General features: G+C 35.8%; 1 protein-coding gene across 1 annotated transcript; it reads right to left on the reverse strand.

Moving 5' to 3' along the window:
* Positions 1-1,652: 1,652 nt before the first annotated feature.
* LOC148951253 (serine/threonine-protein kinase mTOR-like) lies at positions 1,653-11,878 on the reverse strand. Its single transcript, XM_089091038.1, has 2 exons — positions 11,720-11,878; positions 1,653-2,044 (listed from the first exon to the last, which is right to left on the reverse strand). The coding sequence occupies exons 1-2, from the start codon at positions 11,859-11,861 to the stop codon at positions 1,653-1,655; spliced, it is 534 nt and encodes a 177-aa protein (XP_088947164.1). The 5' UTR covers positions 11,862-11,878.
* Between the last annotated feature and the right edge of the window lie 15,502 nt (positions 11,879-27,380).

A 27,380-nucleotide genomic window follows, 5' to 3' on the forward strand; every position in this document is an offset into this window, starting at 1 on the left:
GTATAATAGATTTTCCAGGTTGTTATATGCTACCACAAAGTCTATTTTCAGACTATTAAATTCTTATGTGTCCATAAGGGTGTCCTCAAAACTAGTCTTGAGGAGGTGGGGTGGGCCTTGTCTCGCACAGATATTGGTTGTTACTTCAGTTGATTTCGAACATTAATATTTCACTAATCATGTGGGTTGGCAACACATTTTTCTTAATACTTGGCCAAGAAAAAACGGTTAATCCCTATGGTGTTTGGTATGGTGTTATATATATATATATATTTGGTAATAATATATATATATACACACACACAAACACACACACACACAAAAACACAAACACACACACACACACACAGAGAGAGAGAGAGAGAGAGAGAGAGAGAGAGAGAGAGAGAGAGAGAGAGAGAGAGAGAGAGAGAGAGAGAGAGAGAGAGAGAGAGAGAGAGGTATATATATATATATATATATATATATATATATATATATATATATATATATATATATATATATATATATATATATATATATATATATATATATATATATATATATATATATATATATATATATATATATATATATATATATATATATATATATATATATATATATATATATATATATATATATATATATATATATATATATATATATATATATATATATATATATATATATATATATATATATATATATATGGTGGAGTCACCCAACTTTCAGGGGGTATAATAGATTTTCCAGGTTGTTTATGCCACCACAAAGTTCATTTTCAGACTATTAAATTCTTATGTGTCCATAGCGGGTGTCCCCAAACCAGTCTTGAGGAGGGGGGGGGCTTTCATGTGCACAGATACGGTTGTTACTCGTTGATTTCAAACATTAATATTTCACTAATCATGTGGGATATGGCAACACATTTTTCTTAATACTTCTGGCCAAGAAAAACGGTTAATTCCATGGTGTTTGGTATATATCTACACGTGTAACACGAGAAAGGTGAATCCTCTCGGCAAAATTTGAGTAAAAAACACCCAAATACACTATGAATCTAACAATCACTTTTTCAATGACCAGATCCCTCCTTACCATAGAAATTCTTAAATCTCATGTAAAGTTTTGCCTGTATACAAGCAAAGTTGCGAATAGGCCCAACCACTTGAGGAAAGCTAATGAATTCCTTGGCTGGGACTTGAAACACAAAAAGAAAGCCATTTTTAGGTCACAGCTTTCAGTTTTTACATAGGACATTTGGACCAATCCTGTGATGACCCCCCCACCCCCCCTACTTTTTGAAGGATTATGAGGAAATTTCAGAGCTAGAGGGTTACTGTGATCATATCAAAAATTGAGTAAGATTATAATCCTCAAGGAATCCTTCTGCATTAAAAGCTGATATGGATCAGTAGTAATAACTCAACCACTTTTAATGTTTTTCATAAGAGTTCAAAGCTTGACAATCATTTCATTTATTGCACATAAGTCTAAACTAAATATTTCATGGCCTTTCAGAAGAGACCAATTGGAATAAGCCTTCTACTAATGGTATTTGGATTAAAAATGTCAATTTACACAGAGTTGCTAGGAACGCAAGAACTTCAGATAGAAATCAGGAGGATACCTAGTTTATCTCTGCATCTCTACAAGCCTTTCAACTTTTTTCATATACGATTAATAATGAACATATTGACAAATACTTTTGTACCTTTCTTTAAAATATAAAAAGTTCTTACAGCATGGAGTCTCCTATTTTCATAGCCATCTTCTGCAAGCCATTCAAAAGCTTTCTTTAGTTCAAAATCAACAAATTCTTGAGTATAGCTCCCTGACGCACTTGCAACATAACATATAGCTTTAGCAGCAAGCTCCATTACAGTTGGATCAGGAGAGAGCAACAAGTTTCTCAGATAATTGGCGAAACGAGATATTTTTGAACTAATGATCCTAGTGTCCACCCGCACTAAGCTGATGATAGCATATATGGCGCCCTTCTTCTCGTTAGTGTCTCCACTAGCCATTTCCATTATTTCATGGTTGATTGTCTCCAAAAAAGCTAGAAACAGAAAGTATTAGTGTAGGGAAAGTTTTACTTGTGTCTTTTTAATTAATGACTAGCACCAAAAAAAAGGGAAAGTCTAGAGTCTATTCATACCTGCTATTAAATTCTTAACGCAACAAAATACTTCATTTGAGCAATTCAGAAGCCAAATCCATTCATTCCACTATTTCTCTTTTTTTCATGGAAACAAACCACTTTATTGTCTTTTTTGTAAACCCTAGGAAACTTCCTAGAATAAGTATAGCATAAATACTCTCAATTAAAAAAACGGATGTTCTATTGAATCTTTTTTTCTTACAAGTCAATTATACTAAATCCAAACTCAAATGTACCTAAAAACATTCTCAGCCTACAACGTGAATGAAAACCTAGGACAAATTCCGAATAGTACAGTAAACTTAAGAGTGCAAGATCAGAGCAAATTTGCCAAACAGTAAGTTACCACCAGGTAGCTTTTCCCGGAATGAAAAATTTCAAGGACCTATGATTTATTCATGGTTATGTTGCAGGGCAAATCAAAAGACCCTGTGTGAATGCCAGGTGATCAACACAAATCGTCTACAATATTCTGGGAATAGTTTTTAGATTATGCTGAAACTTTCAGGGAGTGTTTGGGTGAGGGCAGCTTTAACTCAAACCTTGACTTTAGAAGAGGGAGAGAGGGAAAAGGTCTAAAGAATTGGTTTCCAGTTTGTTTGTTTTTTTGGCGCTATGAGCTCATGTTAGACTAGAATCTATTGCTGGTGAAGCAGCAATGTAGACAAAAAACCAAACGAAAAAAGTGTACCAAGGTCATAAAAATAGTATCCAGGTTATCAAAAAGGTATAGCTGTAACATCTTATGAATATCACGTGGGGGGGGGGGGGGAGCGGAAACTTTCTGAGTTTTAGGGGGAATAGGCAAGAAACTTTGTTATGTTTGGACTGAGATGATGTGGAGGCTGAAAAATATGTATCTTCCAACCCACTTTGAAGCTTTGGCACAAAAAAATATTAAGTAAAAAGACTCTTTTTATAAACGGTGCAGTAGCATACATGTATATTCAATCTATTGAACATACTTAATCTGTCCACAGATGAGGGTTATGATGCCTTCAGTCCCAAAAACAGACCCCCCCCCACCCGCTTCACCTATTCAAAATTCTATAGTAGGCCACAATTGAAAAATTCTTTACTGAAACAACTGTTGATCGGAAATTTTGACTCAACATTTAATTTTATAAAAAGTTTGTATTATGATTCAATATTTTAATTCTTAAGCAGAAACTGAAAAAAATACCAATAATCCTAATATTCACCAACAATAAAACGATGTCAATTATAAACAAGTGGATTTTTCTTAAATGTTTCTCACAAAGTGAGTTTTGCAAATAAATTAAAGAGCCAAATTAAAACTGAGGCAAGCAGAAATAAAATCAAATAACAATGCAAACCTAAAACAAACATAGCTTATTATTAATGAATAAATTAATCCCAAACCAATCATTCCAAAACTTTCTAGAGGCCAGAGCATCATTTGTACTTCTACTGAAAAAAAAATCAAAGAGAAATATTTTTTCTTTGATGACATTGGTAAACAAAAAAAAAGTTCTGGTGGACATCTTGGTATCCAACACTTTTTTCAAGACAATTTAGAAATGCTGATTAAAAATACACAAACTGTGTTTCTCAATCACCCATCATTTCTTAGATATCTGAAACTAACCATTTACATGTGTTTAAGATAGTATCAAGGAGAACAACTTGCAGAGAACTTTAAATAGAGCAAATAGTGCTGAATAGAGTACTAATTAACATAAAATATTTAGCATTATTTAGCTTAAGGTATAAACTACACATATAAAACACAAAGGTACAATTAAAGTTCCATAATTTAAATTTATTTTGGTTTGAATTTCCAGGCTGTAGACTTGCAATCATGCTGAGCATTTGGAATATCACAGGCAGCACAATAGCGCTGCCTAAGTAAAGAACAATGTTGGCACAATGTATTTTTTTTTTTTTTGGTTATTGGTCTTAGACCAGGGCACTTTGTATCAAAGGAGTTGCTGTAGAAACTTCGAAAAGGGCTCATTCAATTGGAAATTGGAGTGGCTTGTGCCCTTTTTAATAGTTGAAAGTAATTGGAAGGCAACTAACACCCTTTCAATGCCCACCATTCCTCCAAACACATCCAATCAAAATTTTGAGATAGCTATTTTGTTCAGCGTAGTTGATTTCCAGATAGAAATTATTTTTTTGAGGAGGACACTCCCCAACAGCCCTCAGGGCAAGGGTTGTAAGTTATGCCCTGGGGGCATATTAGGTTTTTATAGAAAGCGTTGTCATAGAAACTTCAAAAAAGGCTTGTTTGATTGGAAATTCAAAGAGCTAGTGCAATTTTTAATAGTCGAAAGCAATTGGAGGGCAACAAACCCCCCTCTCATGCCCACCTTTTCCCAAACACATCCAATCAAAATTTTTAGATAGCCATTTTGTTCAAAGTTCTTGAAACTTCTGGAAATTAGGTCTTTGAGGATGACAACCCCCCCCCCCCCCACAGCCCTCAGGGTAAGGGTTGTAAGTTATGCCCTGGGGGCATATGAGGTTTTTTTTAAAAAGCGTTGTTATAGAAACTTCGAAAAGGGCTCATTTGATTGGAAATTGAAATGACTAGTGCCCTTTTTAATAGTCGAAAGTGATTGGAAGGCAACTAACACCCCTTCCACACCCACCATTTATCCAAACACATCCAATCAAAATTTTGAGATAGCCATTTTGTTCAAAGTAGTTGAAAGGTCTGGATATTATATCTTTGAGGATGACAATCCCCCCACATCCCTCAGGGCAAGGGTTGTAAGTTATGCCCTAGGGGCATATAAGGTCTTTATTGAAAGCGTTGTCATAGAAACTTGAAAAAGGGCTCATTTGATATGAAATTCAAAGGTCTAGTGCACTTTTTAATAGTCAAAAGTGATTTGAGGGCAACTAACCCCCCTCTCATGCCCACCTTTTCCCCAAACACATCCAATCAAAATTTTTAGATAGCCATTTTGTTCAACATAGTTAAAAGTTTTAGAAATTAGGTCTTTGAGGATGATAACCCCCTCAGAGCCCTCAGGGAAAGGGTTGTAAGTTATGCCCTGGGGGCATATAATCTTTTCATAGATAGTGATGTTGTAGAAACTTCAAAAAGGGCTCATTTGATTGGAAACTAGAAGGGCTTGTGCCCTTTTTAATAGTCGAAAGTGATTAGAGGATAAGTAGCAACCCTCTCACACCCACCATTTCCCCAAACACATCCAATCAAAATTTTGAGATATCAGTAGCCATTTTATTTGAAGTATGGAAGTTAAAAAGTCTGGAAATTATGTTTTTGAGGATGACACTCCCCCCACAACCCTCAGGGCAAGAGTTGTAATTTCTGCCCTGGGGGCATATAAGGTTTTTTTTTATAGAAAGTGTTGTTGTAGAAACTTCAAAAAGGAATCATTCAATTGCAAATTGAAACAGCTAGTGCCCTTTTTAATAGTTGAAAGTGACCCATGATGGCAAGTAACCCCCCTCTCATGCCCACCATTTCCCCAAACACATCCAATCTAAATTTTGAGAGACATTTTGTTCAACATAGTTGAAAGGTCCGGAAATTAACTCTTTGAGGATGACACCCCTCACAGCCCTCAGATCAATGGTTGTAAGTTATGCCCTGGGACATATAAGGTTTTTATAGAAAGCATTGTTGTAGAAACTTTAAAAAGGGTTTATTTGATTGGAAATTGAAAGGGCTAGTGCCCTTTTTAATAGTTGGAAGTGAATTGAGGGTAACTAACCCCTTCTCATGCCCACCGTTTCCCCAAACACATCCAATCAAAACTTTGAGATAGCCATTATCTTCAACGTAGTTGAAAGTTCTGGAAATTAGGTCTTTGAGGATGACAACTCCTCCTCCCCCCTAGCCCTCAGGCCAATGATTGTGAGTCATGCCCTGGGAGCATATAAGGTTTTTATTGAAATTATTGAAGTAGAAACTTCAAAAGGGCTCATTTGATTGGAAATTGAAAGGGCTAGTGCCTTTTTTAATAGTTGAAAGTGATTGGAGAGCAACTAACACCCCCCTCCCCTCATGCCCACTATTTCACCAATCACATCCAATCAAAATTTTGAGATAGCCATTTTGTTTGACATAGTTGAAATTTCTTGTAAATTAGGTCTTTGAGGATGACAACCCCCTCACAGCCCTCAGGGCAAGGGCTGTAATTTATGCCCTTGGGGCATATAAGGTGCTTATAGAAAGTGTTGTTATAGAAACTCAAAAAGAGCTCATTCCATCGGAAATTGAAAGGGCCAGTGCCCTTTTTAATAGTCGAAAGTGATTGGAAGACTTGACATTTTCTCAATGTGGGTAAAATGTATTATTTTTTTTTTCTTTTTTTTTTTTTTTTGTTTAGACCATGGCACTTTGTATCAAGAAGTTGTCTTAGGAACTTCAGGGCTCATTTGAAAAGGGCTCATTTGATTCAAAATAGAAAGGGCTAATGCCCTTTTTAATAGTCAAAAGTAATTGGAGGGCAACTAGTCCCCCTCCCACACAGAAATTAACATGAGTAGGGCTCAAAACCCCTATGCCTTCCCAAGGCCAGAACATAATTGGCACTTTACTGAAAAAAAAATACAAATGAATATGCATTGTCAGTTTAATATACATATACCAATATTTAGTAATCAAAATGTTAATATTATTTGATTTATTAAACTTATAAAATTAAAAACATTTATATTTTTTGAGTAAAGTGCAAATTATGTTCTGGCCTTGGGAAGGCATAGGGGTTTTGAGCCCTACTCACATTAATTTCTGCTCGTTTTCAGTTTGACTCGGTAATTTATTGTAATTTCTGTTTGTTTTGGGTTTCATTTATTTATCAATGCTTATTTGTGGTAGTTTCATGCTTGGTAGATTATTTGATTTTATTTTTGTTCATTTTTGTTTTAATGGAGTTCTTTACTTTTCTTTGAAAAACTTATTTTGTGGAAAAGGTTTTTTTAATTAATTGTATTAAAGCATCCAGCACTAGTCCAATAACATTGCAGCACTTCATTGACCCTGGTAGCATGACTCCATCAGTGAGATGTCCTGATGAAAACGTTTGCTATGTTCATCATTGACAGAATCTAAGTTCTCAGGAAAGAAGTCAATATATGAGTGATGGAGATGAATCTTGAGGGACATGACATGTTACAACCCATCAAGCAGCATACACTTCTGCACAATGTTTACATATTTAGGATGTTTATTATTTACAAGGAAATTGACTAAAACAGAGAGTCAGGTAACAGAACCAATCAAATATGACATCATACCTCAGAGATGCAAGTTTTCAAAAGATATATGTGTTATATTTCTTGTCAAAAGATATGTGTGCTATATCTTGCATAAGAAGATAGTCTTTGTCATAAGTTGTATTTGATCTTAATGTAATGTTTTGTTACCCTCAAAAAGCATGTAGATATAAAATTGGTGTTAAAATAAGCCCTTAAACTTCTCTCTATGATGTTTCATTGAACAAAAGGTAAATAAAAAGCATGTTTTTGTTGATATCTTGAAAACCTAACATGACAGAGCAAAACATTTTTCAGATTTGCAATTACCAACAAAACTACATTAGAAAAAAAATATAAAACTTAGTTAGCAAATGAGTCGTTAAACATTTCTCTATGATATTTTTCATCCAACAAAATCCAATAGAAGGGGATTAAAAATAAATTTTTGTTGATATCCTGAAAACCTGACGTGATACAGTAAACATTATGCCAGATATCTAAGACTTGTTATTGTGTTTAATACAACAATAAAAAAGCAAAAACTCTTAAGACTTTCATTAATTAATATCATTACATACTAAAGAATCAGTCTACTATCATTAGTCCTTTCCAGTAACCTTATTTATTATTGTGATTTTCTTTCTTAAGGCCAATGACACTCAAGTTGTTCAGAGAGTCTGAGGGAGAAGGAATAACAAAACTCCAATTTACAAACCATGATTGCCCTTGTGATGTTATTAAATAAGAAAGTGTTTTACAAGGAGTTTTGCCCCTTCCTCAATACAATGTTCTTTGTGATAATATTTTTTAATACTTTTAAAAAAGCTTCTTGTTGTTCTAATTGACCAATCCTTGTGTTTCAGGAGTTGTTCTTAAAGAATTAGGACAGAAAGTCAAACTTTAGCTTAAAGAGCAAGGTATTGAGGAGAGGGCAATCCCCTTCAGATATGTAATAATGTCTGTTTATTTTAAGTTTCAATGTTTGTCCTTACTTTCAGTTGAAAAAACTTATTTTTCTATTCAATTTCTGATTGTGTTTTAAATAATGCAGGGGAATCTGAATCCCCCTTTGTGGAAGGATCTTCTAGACAATTCATTCCCAATGACACGTGAAATGGAGTTGGCAAAGAGAGTAAGATAAACAAAAAGAATTTTGTATGGAAGTCCTAGAAGATTCCCCCACTGTAAAATTTCAGCCCCTGGAAACTTCCCTCCCTATAGAAACTCTCCCAAGCAGAAAACTAACCCTCCCCCCCCCCACCCAAAAAATGTATCCATATTTCCCAATAACAAACACTACATAAACAATGGGCAAATTTTATAACTTAAAGACCTTTCCCTAGGGACTATAAGGGGTCATGTTATCTCCAAATGCATAGCTGTTGGACATTTTAACTATGCTAAACAACATGGATATCTCAAAATTTTAATTGAATGACATGGCAAAAAAATGGATGTGGAAGGGAGCTAGCTGCCCTCCAATCTTTTTGGTCACTTAAAAAGGAAACTAGAACTTATAATTTCTGTTCAAATAAGACCTCTCCCAATATTCTAGGGCCACTGGTTTGATACAATCACTCCTGGGGAAAACACACAAATAAACATGTATCTGTGATCTTTATTTTGGCAAAAAATGCAAAATTCCATATCTTTGAAGATGGGACCTTGAAACCCCTACAGTACAATTCTCTGATGTGCCAAATCTTATTGTGTGATTTTCATTAGGATTCCTAGACTTTTAGGGGGTATTTCCCCCCTTTTTCGAAAATCAGGCAAATTTTCTCAGGCCTTTGATGGGTAAAACTAAACTAAATCAATCCTATGTATTGATAAGCCAATTCTTTTGATATATCTACTGGTATCAAAACTTTGGCAACTGTAGATTTGGTTACTATTGTGTTGCATCACTCCTTGCTTACAGAGTGTTTGACTGTTTTGTCATGGGTGTTTTGAAAAAAAAGAAAACACACTGAAAAAAAGAAAAGCTACTTATTGATATAATAAAACAACCCTTGTGTTTCAGGAGTTGTTCTTAAAGAATTGGCACAAAATTCCTTGATTTAATAAAACAATCCTTGTGGTTCAGGAGTCATTCTTAAGGAATTAGCAAAAAATTCCCCAAATTCTCCAAACCCCCAACCTTGTTCTTAATCTATAGCTAAATTTTACCTTATTAGAGAGGTAGAGGGGGGGGGGGGCAAATTCAACAGTAAGAAGATTGTATTCAATAATTTTGAAGAAGAGATTCAATTCTATTACAATTTTTTTTTAGCTATTATTTGAATCTCAGGAACCTAAATATGTTCAATTCCAAATAAAATTCTTCACCATGAATGACAAAAAAATCTTATAGCATTCTGAATGTTGGATTCAATGAAATAGTTTAATCTCATGAAAACTATGATTTTCAAACAGTTCCTGCTAACATGCTGTAAGTAAAGAGTGGTGTAGCTCAATAGTGACCAAAACTCTAAGAAACAAAGTCTTGATAACAATGGATACATAAAAAATCAAATTTTGATGCTTATTCAAAATATATAAAATTCATCATGTTTAATGTCACCCACCAAAAGTTACAAGCCCAAGGAAACTTGCCCATTTAAAAAAAAAGGGGGAGAAACACCCTCAAACATTGAGTGATCTTAATGAAAATCACACCATCAGATTCTGCATATCATAGAACCCTATTGTGGAGGTTTCAAGCTCCTATATACAAAAAAGTGGAATTTTGCATTTTTGCCACAAGAAAGATCATAGAAACATGTTTATTTGTTTGTTGTTGTTGTTTTTTTCCCATGGTTAATCATACTGAACCAGTGAGCCTAGAAGATTGGGAGCGCTCATTTCATCAGAAATTGGAAGTTCTAAGTTTTAAGTGACCAAAAAATTGGAGGGCAGCTTGCCCTCCTCCCACACCCTTTTTCACCAAGGTTGCCCAATAAAATTTTTTAGATAGCCCAATAAAAAAAAAAATTTCAGCATAGTTGAAAGTTCTAATAACTATGTTTTGAGGATGACTTGCCCCCAACAGTCCCTAGGGGAAGGGTTGTAAGCTATGAACTTTGCACATTGTTTACATATAATATTGGCTATTGGGAAGTAGGCCTATACAGAAATTTTCTTTTTTTTTGGGGGGGGGGGGAGGTGGGTCTGGTGGGGGATTATGTGCAAGGATATTTCCATGGAAAAGTTTTTAGTAAGGGAAGGAAATTTTTTATTGAGGAGAAACTGGATGTCTTAGCATTATTAAGGTCCAAGGTGCAAAACACAGCATTTGCTTGTATTGAATTGGAGAAACCAGTCTTGAGTCCAATTCTGTAGCCTGTCTAGATCTTGTTGGATTTTATGTGGGTTAGCAATTCCAAAAAGTTTGGCATCATCAGCAAACAAATGCATATTGTTGATATAAATCAGGAGAAGTGTTGGGCCTAATACAGTTCACTGCAGCACCCCACTCATTACTATGGCCTTGTCAGAGTAAATTGGCTGGCCACCTGTCTCAAATAAATTGACTTTCTGCTTCTGGTTAATGAGAAAATTCATCAGCCAGGCTATGTATTGATCAGGGATGTATTGATACCAGCAGCCAATAATTTTGAGTGCATTTGACTATGGGGCACTTTGTCAAAGGCCTTAGCAAAGTCTAGCAGCAGTAGGTCAGCTGGATGCCCTTGGTCAATCAGGTTTGTAATTGTAGACCTATCATATGATTCCAACAGTAAAATTCTACTTTAGTAACTTTTTCTTATCTTGGAAAGGAGTTAGGTATGTCAGAGAAGTAACCATGATATTTGGAGAGGGCATGAAATAGGCTTAAGGGATCTAATGGTAAAATTTTGTTTAGGATGTTTCCTTCATGAGTAAGCATAAGCATGATGGCACTAGACCCTTAAGGTCCAAACTGGCAGTGCTGATCTCTGTTTTGTGGCCCTTCAGCCAGGAAGTGCAATGGGGGCTGGGGGCCAGCCATCCTATGCTTTTGCACTCTCTTCCTGCTTACCTTCCCCAGATTTCTCCAGGTACCCATTTAGAGCTGGGTTGACTCTGGCTAAGCTTACAGAGTCACACCACTGACCCGCGTCCCAAACCAAATAATTGGCCACGCCAGGGATCGAACCCGTGCCCCTTGGACAAAGAATTCTCAACCCAGCGCACGTCCGCTTAGCCAAGATGGCTAAGGGTCAACCACTCCTTCATAAGTGGTCAACCACTAAATAGGCTATCTATCAAGCATGTAGGCTATTTGGTAATTATTTATAGCTTGAAGAACATCTAGTTTTAATGGATGGTAAACTTAGACATATGCCTAATTTTAATCAGGCAAAAGCTATCCTAGGCCTATTTGTAAGGGGAAAATGGGGCATAGCCTACTGGCAACTTCTTCTGGTTGTGTGTCTCTTAGTTCTGTGGTCACGTAATGAAAAAGCTCCCTTGCTGCCTGGATTTTCTCTTCATCTTTCTTTGAGCGAAGAGCAGAAGAAAACGAATGTGCTTTAGAAATGCTGAGGCTCATTTTTGATTCTACATGTCCTTTTTTATTCTGTTTCTTCTTTTAGTTGCTACAGAATTTTAAGCACAGCTGCAAACTTTCCGATCCACGAATGTGTCCCAGCGCATCGAAAGATGCCATTTTTGCCAAAATGTGTGTCTTTGAAATCTCAAAAACTACTACTACTACTACTACTAACAACTCACCACAGAACCAACTTGCCTGAGGCCAACACAGCTATTTACGCTTCTTCTCTATCCCATTCTATTCAAAGCCTCCCTCTTAACACCCTATCGGGAAGTTCCCATTTCCCTTAAATTTTTCTTTATGGCTTCCTGTCACCCCCACCACGGACAACCTTTTTTCCGTTTATTCGTAGACGGTTGGCCAAAAATGAATATCTTTGATAATCTTTGATCTTTAATTCGCACAAAGTGCCCTAGCCATCTCAACAAAATGGCTCATAAGTTAACAAGGTCTTCACGTGACGTGAGTACAGGAAACCTTATTGATTTTGTTATAGAAAATTAAAGACAGACAGGACAAATTCATTACCCAAGGGTAAGTAGGACGGCCATTATTCATGTTAATAGTCAAGATCCCCATCTAGTATTGTCCAGGGTAAATCTAAAGATAAAATATCAAAAAGGTAACCACCTCCCGGGAAGTTATGATGTTGGTAGACTCCGGGATGAGAATTTGAGAGAAACTTTCCAGGAACAGTTGAATGCTAAACTTGAGAGTTTAAAATTTGATAATGTGGAAGATGGTTGGAATAATTTTAGAAAAATAATTTGTGAAGTTGCTGAAGGCGTATTAGGGAAGAAAGCTAGAACTGCAGCTAAGAATATTAGTGAAAACGTTTTATGTTTAATAGAAAGGAAAAAGGACTTGTACAAGAATATCTGAGTGATAGATCGTATGAAAACAAAAGAAATGTAAAAAAAGTGGAGAAAACATTAAAATATGAACTAAGGAGGTGTGAAGTGGAGGCCATGGATAAAATTGCTGAGGATCTGGAAGATGCAGCTAGACGGCATAATAGTAAAATACTGTACTGGCACGTTAACAAATTGAGAGGTAGTAGTCAATCCGGACTTGGCCCAGTTAAAGATAGGAATGGGGTCAAAATTAGCGATAAGGAAAAAACTAAAGAGAGATGGGCCGAACATTTTGAGAATTTGCTTAACCGAGATAGAGTTGCAGGAAAAAATATAGAGGAAGATGAAGTAGTTTGTGATACCTTGGATGTGAAGGAAGATTTGTTTTGTGAGGAGGAATTAGCAATATTACTAAAAGTATTAAAGAATCATAAGGCTCCATGTGCTGATAGGGTGGTAAATGAGTTTCTTAAATAGGGTGGCTCTGAGGTTAGAAATAAGTCACTGAAGATTATGAATATGATTTTTGAAAAAGGGGAAATACCTAACGATTTTAGGGAAACCACTTTATAAGTCACTTTATAAGAAAGGTGATAAAAGTGAATGTGGTAATTATCGAGGCATTAGTCTGGTCTCTGTAGGTAGTAAATTACTTAGTAATATGATACTTTTTAGACTGAGAGATGCTGTAGACAAAGTTTTAAGAGAAGAGCAGTGCGGTTTTAGAAAAGGTAGATTATGTGTCGACCAAATTTTCACTCTTAGGCTAATAATTGAAAAGTGCCTGAGTTTTCAAACACCTTTGGTCCTCAGTTTTATAGATTATGAGCAAGCGTTCGATTCTGTTGATAGAAGAGCTTAGTAATGGTTTTATCCTTGTATGGTATACCAGACAAATACATTAAAGTGATTAGTGCTATGTACGAGAATAACACTGTTGCGGTTAAAGTAGGAAATAAGGTTAGCAGCTGGTTTCGTATTAAATCAGGAGTTAAGCAGGGTTGTGTTCTGTTTCCCTTTGTATGGATTATTTTGATGGACTTTCCCTTAAAGAGCAAAGGAAAGGCAATGGGAGACAACGAAATCAAATGGGGAGGGAAAAGTATCCTGGACTTAGATTATGCTGATGATTTAAGCATCCTAGATGGAAGTGTGAGTAAAATAAATGAAGTTTTAGAGGTTTTGCGAGTTCAGGGTGCTAGAATAGGTTTGAAAATTAATGTTAGGAAGACTAAGTCACTAAGTCTAGGAATAAGTGAAGATGAAAAGGTGACGTTGGGTAATGAAAAGATTGATCAGGTGGGCAGCTTCACTTACCTTGGTAGTATTATTAGTAAAGATGGTGGGACCAGTGAAGATGTTAAATATAGAATAGCCAAGGCTCAGGGTGTTTTTTCGCAGTTAAAAAAAGTTTGGAAGAATAGGAAAATAAGTCTGAAAACCAATATTAGAATATTAGAAGCTGCAGTGATGACAGTGGTCAAATATGGCTCTGAAGCATGGACGCTCCGAAAAGCGGATCAAGATTTGCTAGTTGTTTTCCAGAGAAATTGCTTAAGGATTGTTCTGGGTACCAGGCTGACTGGCCGTATTTCAAACAATAGGCTATACGAAAAATGTGGTTTAAGACCGCTCTCTAAGGCTATAATGAAAGAAATGTTGAGATGACTAGGGCACGTTCTGCAGATGAAGGATAATGGATTGCCAAAAATTGCTCCTTTCAGACAACCGTCTTGGGCAAAACAGAAAAGAAATTCTCCCCTTATGGGGTGGGAGGACGCAATAAAGAAAGAATTAATGGAAATAAGACTTTTGTGGGCGGGGGTAAAGAGAGAGGCTTTGAATATATTGGGGTGGAGGAGGAGTCTGCGTAGGTGTGTTTGACTCAGGCGGGTTGGTGCTACTGTGAGTTGTTAGTAGTAGTAGTAGTAGTAATGCCATTATATACCAAATATTCAATTTTATATTCTGTATACTTTCCAAGACTGTTCAAGATACATATAGTTTTCAGTAAAGTGCCAATGATGCAGTAGGTTTGAGACTTTTACAGTGAGAGAAGGAGGCAATACCCAAACTCTTGTATGCAGTGATTTTTGTTCGTTTCAAGCTTGATTTGCATATTCAGTATAAGTTTCAATCGTTTTAAGATATATTTATTTACTTACGTTAATATCTTTTGTATGTTTGTTTGCATTGATTGTTTATTTAATTTCTGTTCGTTTTAAGTTTCATTTATACTTCAGTAGCAAAATATTTTTTTTCGTTTAAAGCTTGATTTTCATATTTAATCTAAGCATTACTCGTTTTAAGATCTATTTATCCATTTATATTATTACTTGTTGTATCTTTTTTCCTATGATTGTTTATTTAATTTCTGTTCGTTTTGGGTTTCATTCATTCTTCAATGGTAATTTCTGGTCGTTTTGAGTTTAAATTTTAACAGAATTTGTATCTGCTGAGCTTAAGTTTAAAATGGCCTTTACTTTTCTTTGAAAAACTTATTTTTTGGAAAGTTTTCTTTTAATTTATTTTTGTTCGTTTTTGACTGCAAAAAGTTTCAAATTTTTAAAAATTCATTATTTCAAAATCAAACTGTTAAAAAAAATCAAATCTTCATCAAAGTATCAAAACTGGTATCAAAGTAAGAACATCAAAGTGAAAACAGTTTGCCCCTTTGAAATGAGCCCCCTTTGAAGTTTATATGACGACCCCTTCTATATGACGTGCGTCTAGGAAAAAAAATAAATGGAATGTCGGGGGAGGATAGCTGCCCTCCGATCACTTTTTAATCTTAAAAACTGAATTACAACTTTCAGTTTCCTCTATTAAGTTTATACGAGCATCCCTTCCAACGCCTACCCTTGGGCTCTGGGGGGCTGTGTCGACACCGGAGTTTTTGTTATTTGAACTTTGAACTATTTTTAACAAAATGTATATCTCAAAATGTATGTCTTTGAAGTTTATATGATGACCCCTTCTATATGAAGTGCCTCTGGGAAAAAGAATAAATGGAATGTTGGGGGAGGATAGCTGCCCTCTGATCACTTTTGACTCTTAAAAAGTGAATTACAACTTTCAGTGTCCTCTATTAAGTTTATACGAGCATCCCTTCCAACGCCAACCCTTGGGCCTTGGGGGGCTGTGTCGACACCGGAGTTTTTGCTATCTCAACTTTGAACTATTTTTAACAAAATGTATATCTCAAACTATTTTATCTGATGCATTTACGGCGTGGAGGGGGGGGGGGCTAGTTGCCCTCAAATCTCTTTTGACTCGTAAAAAGTGAACGAGAAATTTAAATTTCTAATCAAATGTACTCTCTCCGAAGTTTATACAAGCATCCCTTCCATAAAAACGATATATGCCCCAGAGCATTACTTACAAGGCCTGCCTCCGGGACATGGGGGTTGACTTCGACATAGGAGTTTTTTTTATCTTACCTGGTAATTATTTTTAATGAAATGGCCGTTTTAAAGTTTTTATCGGATAGGCTTGGGGAAAAAAGGTGTGTTTAGAGGGGGGGGGGGGCTAGTTACCCTCATATAACTTTTGACTCTAAAAAAGTGAACAAGAACTTTCAATTTCCAATCACATGAGCCCTCTCTGAAGTTTATACGAGCATCCCTTTCATGGGAACCATACACACCCCCAGGACAACACTTAAAACGCCTACCCTCCGGGCCCGGGGGGTTGTGTTGACACCGTAGTTTTTGTTATATAATTTCCGAACAATTTTTAAAAACTGGCTGTCTTAAAATTCGTAGCGGATGGGTTTGGGGAAAAAGGGCATGGGAGGGGGCTAGTTGCCCTTAAATCTCTTGACTCTTAAAAAGTGAACTAGAACTTTCAATTTCCAATCAAATGAGCCCTCTATGACGTTTATACGAGCTTCCCTTTCATAAAAACCGTACATGCCCTTAGGGCATAACTTAGAACACCTTCTTGGTGTCCGGGCCCTGGGGGGCTCTATGGACACCGAAGTTTTTTTTTATCCGACCTTTGAACTATTTTTTTTTTTTTTTACAAAATGTCTACCTCAAAATTTTCATCAGATGGGTTTGGAAAAAGAAGACGTGGGGGGGGGGGGCTAGTGGCCCTCGGATCTATTTTGACTATAAAAAAGTGAACTCGAACTTTCAATTTTTAATCAAATGAGCCCTCTCTATAGTTTATACGAGTATCCCTTTCATAAGAACAATATATGCCCCAGGGCATAACTTACAACGCCTGCCCCCGGGCCCTGGGGGGTTGTGTCGACACCCGAGTTTTCGTTATCTAACTTTTGAACAATTTTTAACTTAATGGCTGTCTCAAAGTTTTTTTTGGGAAAAATGGGCGGGGGGGGGGGGGGCTAGTGACCCTCAAATCTCTTTTCACTCTCAAAAACTGAACTAGAACTTTGAATTTTCAATCAAGTTAGCCCTTTCTGAAATTTTTACGAGCAACCCCACCATAAGAACCATATATTACCCCAGGACATAACTAGCAGCGCCTGCCTTCGGGCCCTGGGGGGCTGTGTTGACCCCGGAGTTTTCGTATGGTCTTTGAACTATTTTTAAAAAAAATTGCTTTCTCAAAGTTCTTATCAGATGGGTTTGAGAAAAAGGTGTGGAGGGGGGATTAGGTGCCCTAAAATCTCTTTTGACTCTTAAAAAGCGAACTAGAACTTTCAATTTCCAATCAAATAAGCCCTCTTTGAAGTTTATACGAGCATCCCTTCCATAAGAACCATATAATCCACCAGGGCATAACTTACAACGCCTGCCCCCAGGCCCTGGGGGGTTGTGTCGACGCTGGAGTTTTTGTTATATGATCTTTGAAATATTTTTAAGTAAATAGCTATCTCAAAATTTTTATCGGATGCATTTGGGAAAAAGGGCGTGAGGGGGGGGGGGGCGGTTACCGGTCAATATCTTTTGATACTTAAAAAGTGAACTAGAACTTTCAATTTCCAATCAAATGAGCCCTCTCTAAAGTTTTTACGAGCATTCTTTTTAAAGATTTAAAAAGATCCCCCAGGGTATAACCTATAAGCCTTGCCCTGAAGACTTTTGGGGAAGTGTCATGCGCAAATATATAATTTCCAGACCTTTCAACAACGTTGGACAAAATGCCTATCTCAAAATTATGATTGGATGTGTTTGGGGAAATGGTGGGCGTGGAAGGGGTGTTAGTTGCCCTCCAATCACTTTTGACTATTAAAAAGGCACTAGCCATTTAAATTTCCAATTGAATGAGCCCTTTTTGAAGTTTTTAGGACAAAGCTTTCTATAAAAAGCTTGTATGCCCCCAGCGCATAACTTACAACCCTTGCCCTGAAGGCTGTGGGGGAGTGTCTTCCTCAAAAACATAATTTCTATATGAAAATCAACTACGTAGAACAAAATGGCTATCTCAAAATTTGTATTGGATGTGTTTGGGGAAATGGTGGGTGTGGAAGGGGTGTTCGTTGCCTTCCAATCACTTTTGACCCTTAAAAAGGGCACTAGAGCTCTCGATTTCCAATCGAATGAGCCCCCTTTAAAGTTTTTACGACGACTCCTTCCATATGAAGTGTCTCTGGGAAAAAAAGTAAATAAATAATAAAACATTTGAGCCATATGACCTTTACTATAGGCAACGCTATAGCGTTGCCTCTGAAATTGCTCTATTGTTTGTAAAAGCAGGCCACTGCTCATCAATCCACTTGAGTCGGGACTATTTTCAAAGATCAATAGCTGCTGCAGACGAACTTTCCCCTTCCCCACCTCCGGGCAGTGGTTCTTAAAGTGATTTTTTAAACTTTAATTTGACGAAAAAAGTCCCTTTCGAGGCAAGTATTCAGTCTTGAGTGGTAATATTGGTAGTGGAATATTTTGTGTTCGATAGAGTACATTTCGTGCAACGTAAGATAAGTGGCACTCCTCCCAGCACTCTAGAACCAACCGACTCCAGAAAACAAACACCCACGAAAATCTAAAAAACCTAGGTCTGATTTCTATGTTTGAGATGAATAAAGTTCTTTAGCAATTGACATGTAAAGAATATGTCACGATATGAAATCGAATTAGCATGTATATTTGGACTAATGAGATGCGAGTCTCTTCTAGGTGTGAGAAAATTACGTCTAAATCTCTGGCAGTTTTTCGTTTACATGTGAAATCTATCTAATATTCTAATTTAAGGAAAATTGTTACTTGTCATTCGTGAAGATAAATATTCTGAGGTCTTAATAATAAAAATAATTTTTATTAAATATAAACCAGTGTGTCTTGTTTAGTGTTAATATATTCAGTTTCTTTAATATAAAATGTAGTTTCAATTTGGAACTTTAAACAGTTTGAATATCCATTCTATCGATATAAGTTCAAGAATGTATGGCGTTTGTGATTGCAAGTACATTGGCTTGAAAAAATTGGCAAGTGGATTGATGTTTGAATGTGCGTTTCTGCTGCTGACTAGAGATCGTCAAGAAGTCTCTTGTTACCACTGGTATATAAACTGGAATATGTATGACTACGATGAAGACAGGTGGTGCAAAACACTATATTTTATAAACTAAGTAGGTGTATATAATAGAATGATTCTTCCATCCTATAACAAAGGGAAGGATTTATCCTACGTACAAGAGGAAGTTAGAGAGATATGCTGTTTTTTTGGCGTAACAGCACTGTACACAAAAGGGAATGTGCCCTGTGATAAACTTTTAATCGACAAATGCAAATCAGATATACTATTATTCAACTTGGAAGATTTTAATTGTGAGGTATTTCCGAGTAAAATACACAACCCAGAGGACGAGGTTCGATTTTTTAGCAAATGGGTACCAATAGATATTCCTTCTCGGAATATGTGTGTGAGATTTCCTAGGAAGAAGAAGAACAAAAAAATCCGTGATATAGATTGGAATCACACCGAGTGGACGACAAACAATGATGAATTTTTACAATAGTCATCACACCCATGACTACCCAACGGTCTTTTTAAAGACCACCAATTCTATAAACACTTCGTAACCATGGTAATATGAATCTTTTAGGTTCAATATTTGAAGCTAGTTTCAGCAGAAGCTTAGGATAGTAGCGGACACCCTACTGTAGGGACTCATTTGAATGACAATTAAAAGTTCTAGTACCCTTTTTAAGCGACAAAAAAAAACTGAAGGGGGCAACTATGCATCATTCAATGATCCATTTTCCCAAAGTTAAATGATCCAGATTTTTAGAAAGCCATTTTGTTCAGAATAGTCGAAATGTCAAATAACTATGTCATTGAGGGTGACTTAATCTCCCACAGGCTCCAGGGGAATGGTTGCAAGTTATGAACTTTGGCCATTGTTTACATATAATTTTCGTTATTGAGAAGCATACAGATGTTTTCAGGGCAGACTTTTTCTGAGGGGGGCGTGGTTTTGGGGAGGAAATTACGTGGGAACATCTTTCCATGGAGGGATTTTGTATGGAAAAAGGGGATTGTCCATGAAGGAAAATCCCCACTCTTTACGCTAAAGTTCTTTAGAACTTTCAAGAGAGATATCTAAAGTTTTGAAAGTTCTCTGTTGAAAGTTCTTTAGTACTATCAAAAGAGAGTAAGGAGCGACCCAGCTCAATAGTAACCAAAACTCTAAAAAACGGAATTTTGATACCAAAAGATACAGCAAAAAGAATTAGATTTGTGTGTTGATTTCAAATATATAAGTTGCACCAAGTTTAGTTATACTCGTCAAAAGTTAGGCGCCTTGAGAAAATTTGCCACATTTTCGAAAAAAGTAGGAAATACCCTCTAAAAGTCGTAAGACTTTAATAAAAAATCACACTATCAGATTCAACATATCAGAGAACCCTACTGCAGAAGTTTTAAGTTCCTATCTGCAAAAATGTGGAATTTTTTATTTTTTTGCCAGTAGAAAGATCACTGATGCGTGTTTATTTTATTTTTTTCCCCAGGGGTGATCGTATCGAACCAGTGGTCAAATGTGAGAGGATACTCACTCTCTTTTAAAAGCTGTATATGTCTCGTAGAAATGTTTACCTTTAGGACAGGAAGAAATGTCTTCCTATAGGACCAGTAGAAATGTCTTCCTATAGGACCGGTAGAAATGTATAACTATAGGACCGGTAGAAATGTCTTCCTATAGAACCGGTAGAAATGTCTTCCTATAGGATCGGTAGAAATGTCTTCCTACAGGACCGGTAGAAATATCTTCCTATAGGACCGGCAGAAATGTCTTCTTATAGGACTGGTAGAAATATCTTCCTATAGGACCGGTAGAAATGGCTTCCTATAGGACTGGTAGAAATGTGTACCTATAGGACCGGTAGAAATGTCTTCCTATATGACCGGTAGAAATGTCTTCCTATAGGACCGGTAGAAATGTCTTCCTATAGGACCGGTAGAAATATCTTCCTATAAACGTTAGACCCTATTTTAAATTGACAATAATGTTCAAACATCACTTGTGTATTATACAGACCACATCGGAGAGGTAAAGCTAGGTCAACTCACAATGTCATTCTATCGTCGTTAGCCATTTTCATAGACTGATGTTGTTTCAAATTTATAACCAATTACCTGAGTTAACAACCCCTTCGGGGTTACCTTAACTGTTAATCAGTTTAATCCTTTTTTTCTCCACCTTCATACAATCTAATCACTAATTAGAATCATTCCCACTCCTATTATTCAAAACATTAATTACTATCGTTCATAGTGTCCAAATTGCGAATTCCTTATCCCTTTTTGCAAAAATTCCTAAAAAATTCCTTTTTGCAAAATTCCTAAATACGCAATTTGACAATCTCTAGTTTTCGATTTAAAAAAACAAAAACAAACAAAAAAAAAGTAAATTGTAATACTCAGTCTCTTTGAAAAACCAAACATGACCTGGCTTACCCAACATGACTATACCCACCAATCAAGGCTTTACCTTCCAAACCAGAATATACACACCAAAACCAGACATTACCCACCAAACCAGAAAATACCCCCAAAACAAGACAATCCCCAAAAAACCAGCCTCTACCCACCAAACCAGACTATACCCCCCAGAAACCTGTCTGGTTGACCTTGGTAAGTCAATAACCCCTGCAAGCAAATAACATAGAGATTCCTAGGGGCGCGATAGAAGTATAACATTGATTACTACTAGCGTATCAGAAGACGCTATTACATAGGTGTCAAGCTCATATCTGCAAAAACGTGCTAATTTGTATTTCTTTTTGCCAGAAGAAAGATCACGGATGCGTCTTTATTTTTTTTTTTTTATTTTTTTTAGGGTTAATCGTACCGACCCAGTGGTTCTAGAACATCACTAGAGGGCTCATTAAAACGGAAATTAAAGGTTATAGTGCCCTTTTTAAGTAACTAAAAATGCTGAAAGGCAGCTAAGCCCCCTACCAGGCCCCTTTTTTCGCAATCTAGTCTAACCAAAATTTTGAGATAACCATTTTGTTCGACATAGTTGAAAAACCCAATAAATACACCTTTGAAGACAACAAATTGCCCCTAGAGCGGGCAGCCCCTTTCATATACGGAATAACTTCTGTTCGTTTTAAGTTTTAATGTCGCTCCTTACTTTCAGTTAAAAAAACGTTTTTTTTATTTAATTTTGGAGAGAAAGACCACATATTTCTGGTCCAAAGCTTACTTATTAGCTTGTTTATAAATCCAAACATTATTATGCTGCGTTATTTCTTTTTTTTTTCTTTCTTTAGCTGTATTGAGGCACATATTCTTCAGCATAAAAATGTGGTCTGTGATAACACTACAAGAGAACATGTTTAAACACAAGCATATCCATTTTAAACAAAAAAAAATACCTATGTAATAGTCCTTAAGGGCAAACCCTTTAGCGTGTTACATATGGGTAACAATAAGATTTCTCATACCACACAAGATTTGCGTCTATGGAGTGCTGAGACTTTATGTAGATTAACCTTGATATCAAATTGTAAATAAGTCATAAACGTTTTTGTTATACCGTATAATTTTCAATTCAAAAGGAGCATCGAAATAATAAAACTTCAAGTTCAAAATGATTCTGATTCAGGACTTAACATATTGGCTATTAAACTGCTTCAAGTTCTCGGCGTTCGTATTCGTCGTAGTTCGTACTCGGCACGCGATAAACTGTTATTTCGAATGGATTTTTTTAAATATTAATTTTAAAAAAACTTTCCGAAAAATAAGTTTTTCAAAGAAAATTAAAGGCCATTTTAAACTTAAGGTCAGGAGATACAAATACCTGTTAAAATTCAAACTCAAAACGACCAAAAATAATATTAAAGAATAAATGAAACCCAAATCGAACAGAAATTAAATATACAATCATAGCAAAATCATACAACAAGTAATAATATAAATGAATTAATAGATCTTCAAGCGAGTAATGCTTGGATTGAATATGAAAATCAAGCTTAAAACGAAAACAAATGTTTTGCTATTAAAGTATAAATGAGACTTAAAACGAACAGAAATTAAATAAACAATCAATGCGAACAAACATACAACATATATTAATGTAAATGAATAAATAAATATTAAAACGAGTGAAACTTAAATTGAATATGCAAATCAAGTTTGAATCGAATGAAAATAACTACAAGCAAGAGTTTGGGTATCGCCTCAATGCAGAAGCCTAAAACCTACTGCGTCATTGGCACTTTACTGAAAAAAAATCTTTGAAATGTTTTCACTTTTGTAACTTTAAGAAATCAAAAATTAATTAAGATTTTAGGGAATAAATATCAGCATATGTATATTAAATGGACAATGCACATTTTTTTTCAGTAAACTCATTTGAAGTTTTTTGTCCGTAAAGTACAAATTATATTCTGGCTTTTAGAAAGCACAGGGGTTTTGAACCCTACTCATATTAATTTATGCTCGTTTTGAGTTTGACTCTAATATTTATTTTAATTCTTGTTCGTTTTGGGTTTCATTTATTTATTGATACTGATTTGGGGTAATTGTCTGCTTGGTAGATTATATGATAGTCCGGACGCCAGGTGTTGAAAATGTGAATCATACCACGACGGAATGGGGCTGCTACGAGAATTAGCCTACCCTCTACCCCCTAAATTGACCATGCTGATTCAAAAATACCAATGGCACTAGCTTGCGAGTGGTGGAGCACTCCGAAACTTGACCTTTTATTATATTTTAGTGTTTCATGCAAGAAAATGCATGTTCCACATAGTTTGAGATGCAGTTTTCCGCTCAAATAGAAATACTATTTGGTTTGCAGGAGCGGTTACACCATGAGATGTAAATCGTGCACGTTTTTTTTTTTTTTTTTGTTGCTTTTTTGTGAAAAGAGAAAATGCGCGTGCGTAATTCTCATTTTATAAGGTCTTTTCAGGTCGAAACGTCGTGTTTTATTTCCCTTAATTAACGATACTGGTCTGCTCAAAATGAACGCTAACGTGGATTTACTTCCTTATGTGGGAACATATCATTCTAAAAGTAGTTCTAATAATCCTATGGAGAACGTGGAATTTTGCTACTAAGATGAAGATTGATGGCTAGATTAATTGCTAACTATTAAAATGGTTTCCATATCAGGTTTATGGTTTGCCTGCAAGCCACACTGAGTCGCTTCAAAAATATTTTGATATAGTAATTGTGCATGTGCAACCGGTTGTAAGTATTTTTATAAGTAATTAATCATAAACTTTGTTTTGACATTCTTATACAGAAAAAAATTAGGCCAAGAATATTTACCAAAAATTTTGGCCCGTGATCGGTTGACACTTGAAAATAAACTTAGAGCGGAAACAGCCTCAAGAAGGCCATTCCTAAAATCCTGCGATATTTCCTTCATCGTGAAAATTTTTATTCCGAAGAGTAATGGAATTTACTCGTTGTTGATGATGATATGATTAGTTTAAAAAATAAAACAAAAGTGTCAGAATACTGAGTTCAGTTTTGTATTATGATTAATGTCGATTTTGTTTAAGATTGGTATACTTTTGATGACTCAAAATACATATTTAATGATAAATGGAAAGATCCTCTAGATAGGTTTTAATCAAAAAATTATATTTTATTTCCCAATGTAAACAATACTTGTTTGTTAGTTTGTTCTAAATTCTTGGTCAACCCTCTTAAAACCGTAGGCGGGTGTGCCTTGTTTGTCTCTCATTGCAGGTAATCTAACGGTCTTATGTCAATTTTAAATTCTTGGTCAACATATTAATACTTTACTTTACTTGGTACTTTATCTTAATAGTAAAACGTTATTAGGAAAGCAAATGTACAGTAAGTCTTCAAGAAAATCCCTTACCTCCCAATGTTGCCGTTGGTTTCGCTCTGGCGTGACTTTTGAGGGGTTTCAGGCTCATTTTAAAATTCTTGTAATTTTTTTCTTAATAACTTTTTACTATTGAGACTCTAAAAAAATTATAGTTACTATTCCAGAATCAGCTGCAAATGGCATTTTTTCTCACGAGATATTATTTTTAGTAGAAACATATTTTTGCACTTTTGGTTACTATGAACAGTTTTACCCCCCCCCCCTCCCCTTCCTGGAATTTATTTTAGACTCATAAATACATTACAAAGTACATTTAAATTATTTTTTTTATTTTTGTAAACACCCCCCCCCCAAAAAAAATGAATCATGAAAACGATATTAATTTATAGTGCCGCATTTTTTTTTATCTTAATAAAATAACATACAATTCTGAAAAAAAGAAAATCTAAAAAATCTTACTTAGGCTATATGATTCTTAAAACATTTCAATCTACTTCTACTCCCCACCCCCACATCTCCCCAACGATTACATATATATATATATGGGCAACATTTTATACTCTTCATGAAGTTTCTGAAACACGCTATACAAATAAAGGTAACATCATTAGAATCCTTAATTTAAGCTATTTCTAAATTTTTATTGTTGCCGTTCTTACGGCGTAGCCCCCACCTAATGATATATTTCGTCAGTAGAAAGCTATCTTATAGTCCTAAGCGAACACCAAATATGGGCATAGAGTCCCTCGGGAGAACACCTGTGCTGTCAGTCCCACGCCCACACCAAATATGGGCATGGAATCCCCAGGGAGAACAGGTTTCCGAGAAATGTCTCCGGGCGAAGTGTATTAATGTCTTTGGAGTTCGTCCAAGAGAATTGTTTCCGGGTGAAGTTTATTAATGTCTGACAGGTGATGTCATAGTTGATTGATTTGTCATGAAAGGGAAATTGTTTCCGGGCAAATGTTTTGATCTTAGAGATTAACACGGGAAAGGGTTTCCTAGTAATTTGAAATATGAAAGCGCAGGGATGCCAAAAACAAAAGTAACACGCTGAAATTACGTTTAGGGGTAATTTGGGTGAAACCGTTTTAGACATTTTAGGGAATTATTTCTGCGAAACAGTTAGAGACATTTAAAAAGATTATTTTAGAAGAGGTTTTAGAAGCGAATTTGATGGTGAAACTCTGTGGTCGTTATAATACACAAGTTCCATTTGAACAGTGTCGTGAGGTCCTCTACCCCAACCCCAAAGGGCCCCAATCGCCCTATCCCCACCCCAAAGGGCTCCGATCCCCATACCCCCACCCCCAAGGAAACCCCCGGTCCCCAAAGGTCCCCCCGGCTCCCAAAGGGCCCCCCGCCCCCCAAAGGCCCCGGCGCCCCCATTTTTTAATATTTTTTAATTTGCGCATTTTGGGACACACATGGGCCCCACCCCCACCTTTTGACTCCCCCTCACAACATTAGTGTTCTGTCATGGTTTACCATGTCACAGTTACATTCTCTTGATTTTTCAAAGTTTATTTTTTATTTCTTTCGTAGAAATTCAAGAGTTGGATCAATTCAGTAGTGTTTTGTTGTGGTTTACCTTGTCACAGTTACATTCTCTTGATTTTTCAAAGTTAATTTTGGATTTTTTTCTTTGAAATTCAAGAATTGGAATAATTCAGTAGTGTTTTATTGTGGTTTACCTTGTCACAGTTACATTGTCTTGAATTTCAACGTTCATTGCAGATTTCTTTCATTGAAATAGAAGAGTTGGAATATTTCGATAGTGTTTTGTTGTGCTTGGCCTTGTAATAGTCAAATTCTAGTGATTTTTCAAAGTTTATTCTGGTTATATTTCGTTGAAATGTAAGGGTAAGATAATTTTAGTAGTTTTTTTTTGTGGTTTAAATTGTATCAATTACATTCTCTTGATTTTTAAAATTTCATTTTTATTTTTTTTCATTGAAACGCATGACTTGGAACATTTCAGTAGTGTTTTGTCGTGGTTTACCTTGTCACAGTTACATTCTCTTTATTTTTCAAAGTTCATTTCGAATTTCTTCCGTTGAAATGCAAGAGTTGGAATATTTCAGAAGTGTTTTGTTGTGGTTTATCATGTCACAGTTACATTCTCTTGATTTTCAACGTTCATTGCGGATTTCTTTCATTGAAATACAAGAGTTGGAATATTTCAGTAGTGTTTTGTTGTAGTTTACCTTGTCGCAGTTACATTTTCTTGATTTTTCAAAGTTCATTTTGGATTTCTTTCGTTGAAATGCAAGAGTTGGAATAATTCAGTAGTGTTTTGTAGTGGTTTACCCTGTCAAACTTTCATTCTCTTGATTTTTCAAAGTTCATTTTGAATTTCTTTCATTGAAATGCATGAGTTGGAACATTTCAATAGTGCTTTATCGTGGTTTACCATGTCGCAGTTACATT

Source organism: Artemia sp. Qi Xiang Cuo, chromosome 6 (genome assembly GCF_049724085.1).
Source record: "Artemia sp. Qi Xiang Cuo chromosome 6, ASM4972408v1, whole genome shotgun sequence".
Lineage (NCBI taxonomy): Eukaryota > Metazoa > Arthropoda > Branchiopoda > Anostraca > Artemiidae > Artemia > Artemia sp. Qi Xiang Cuo.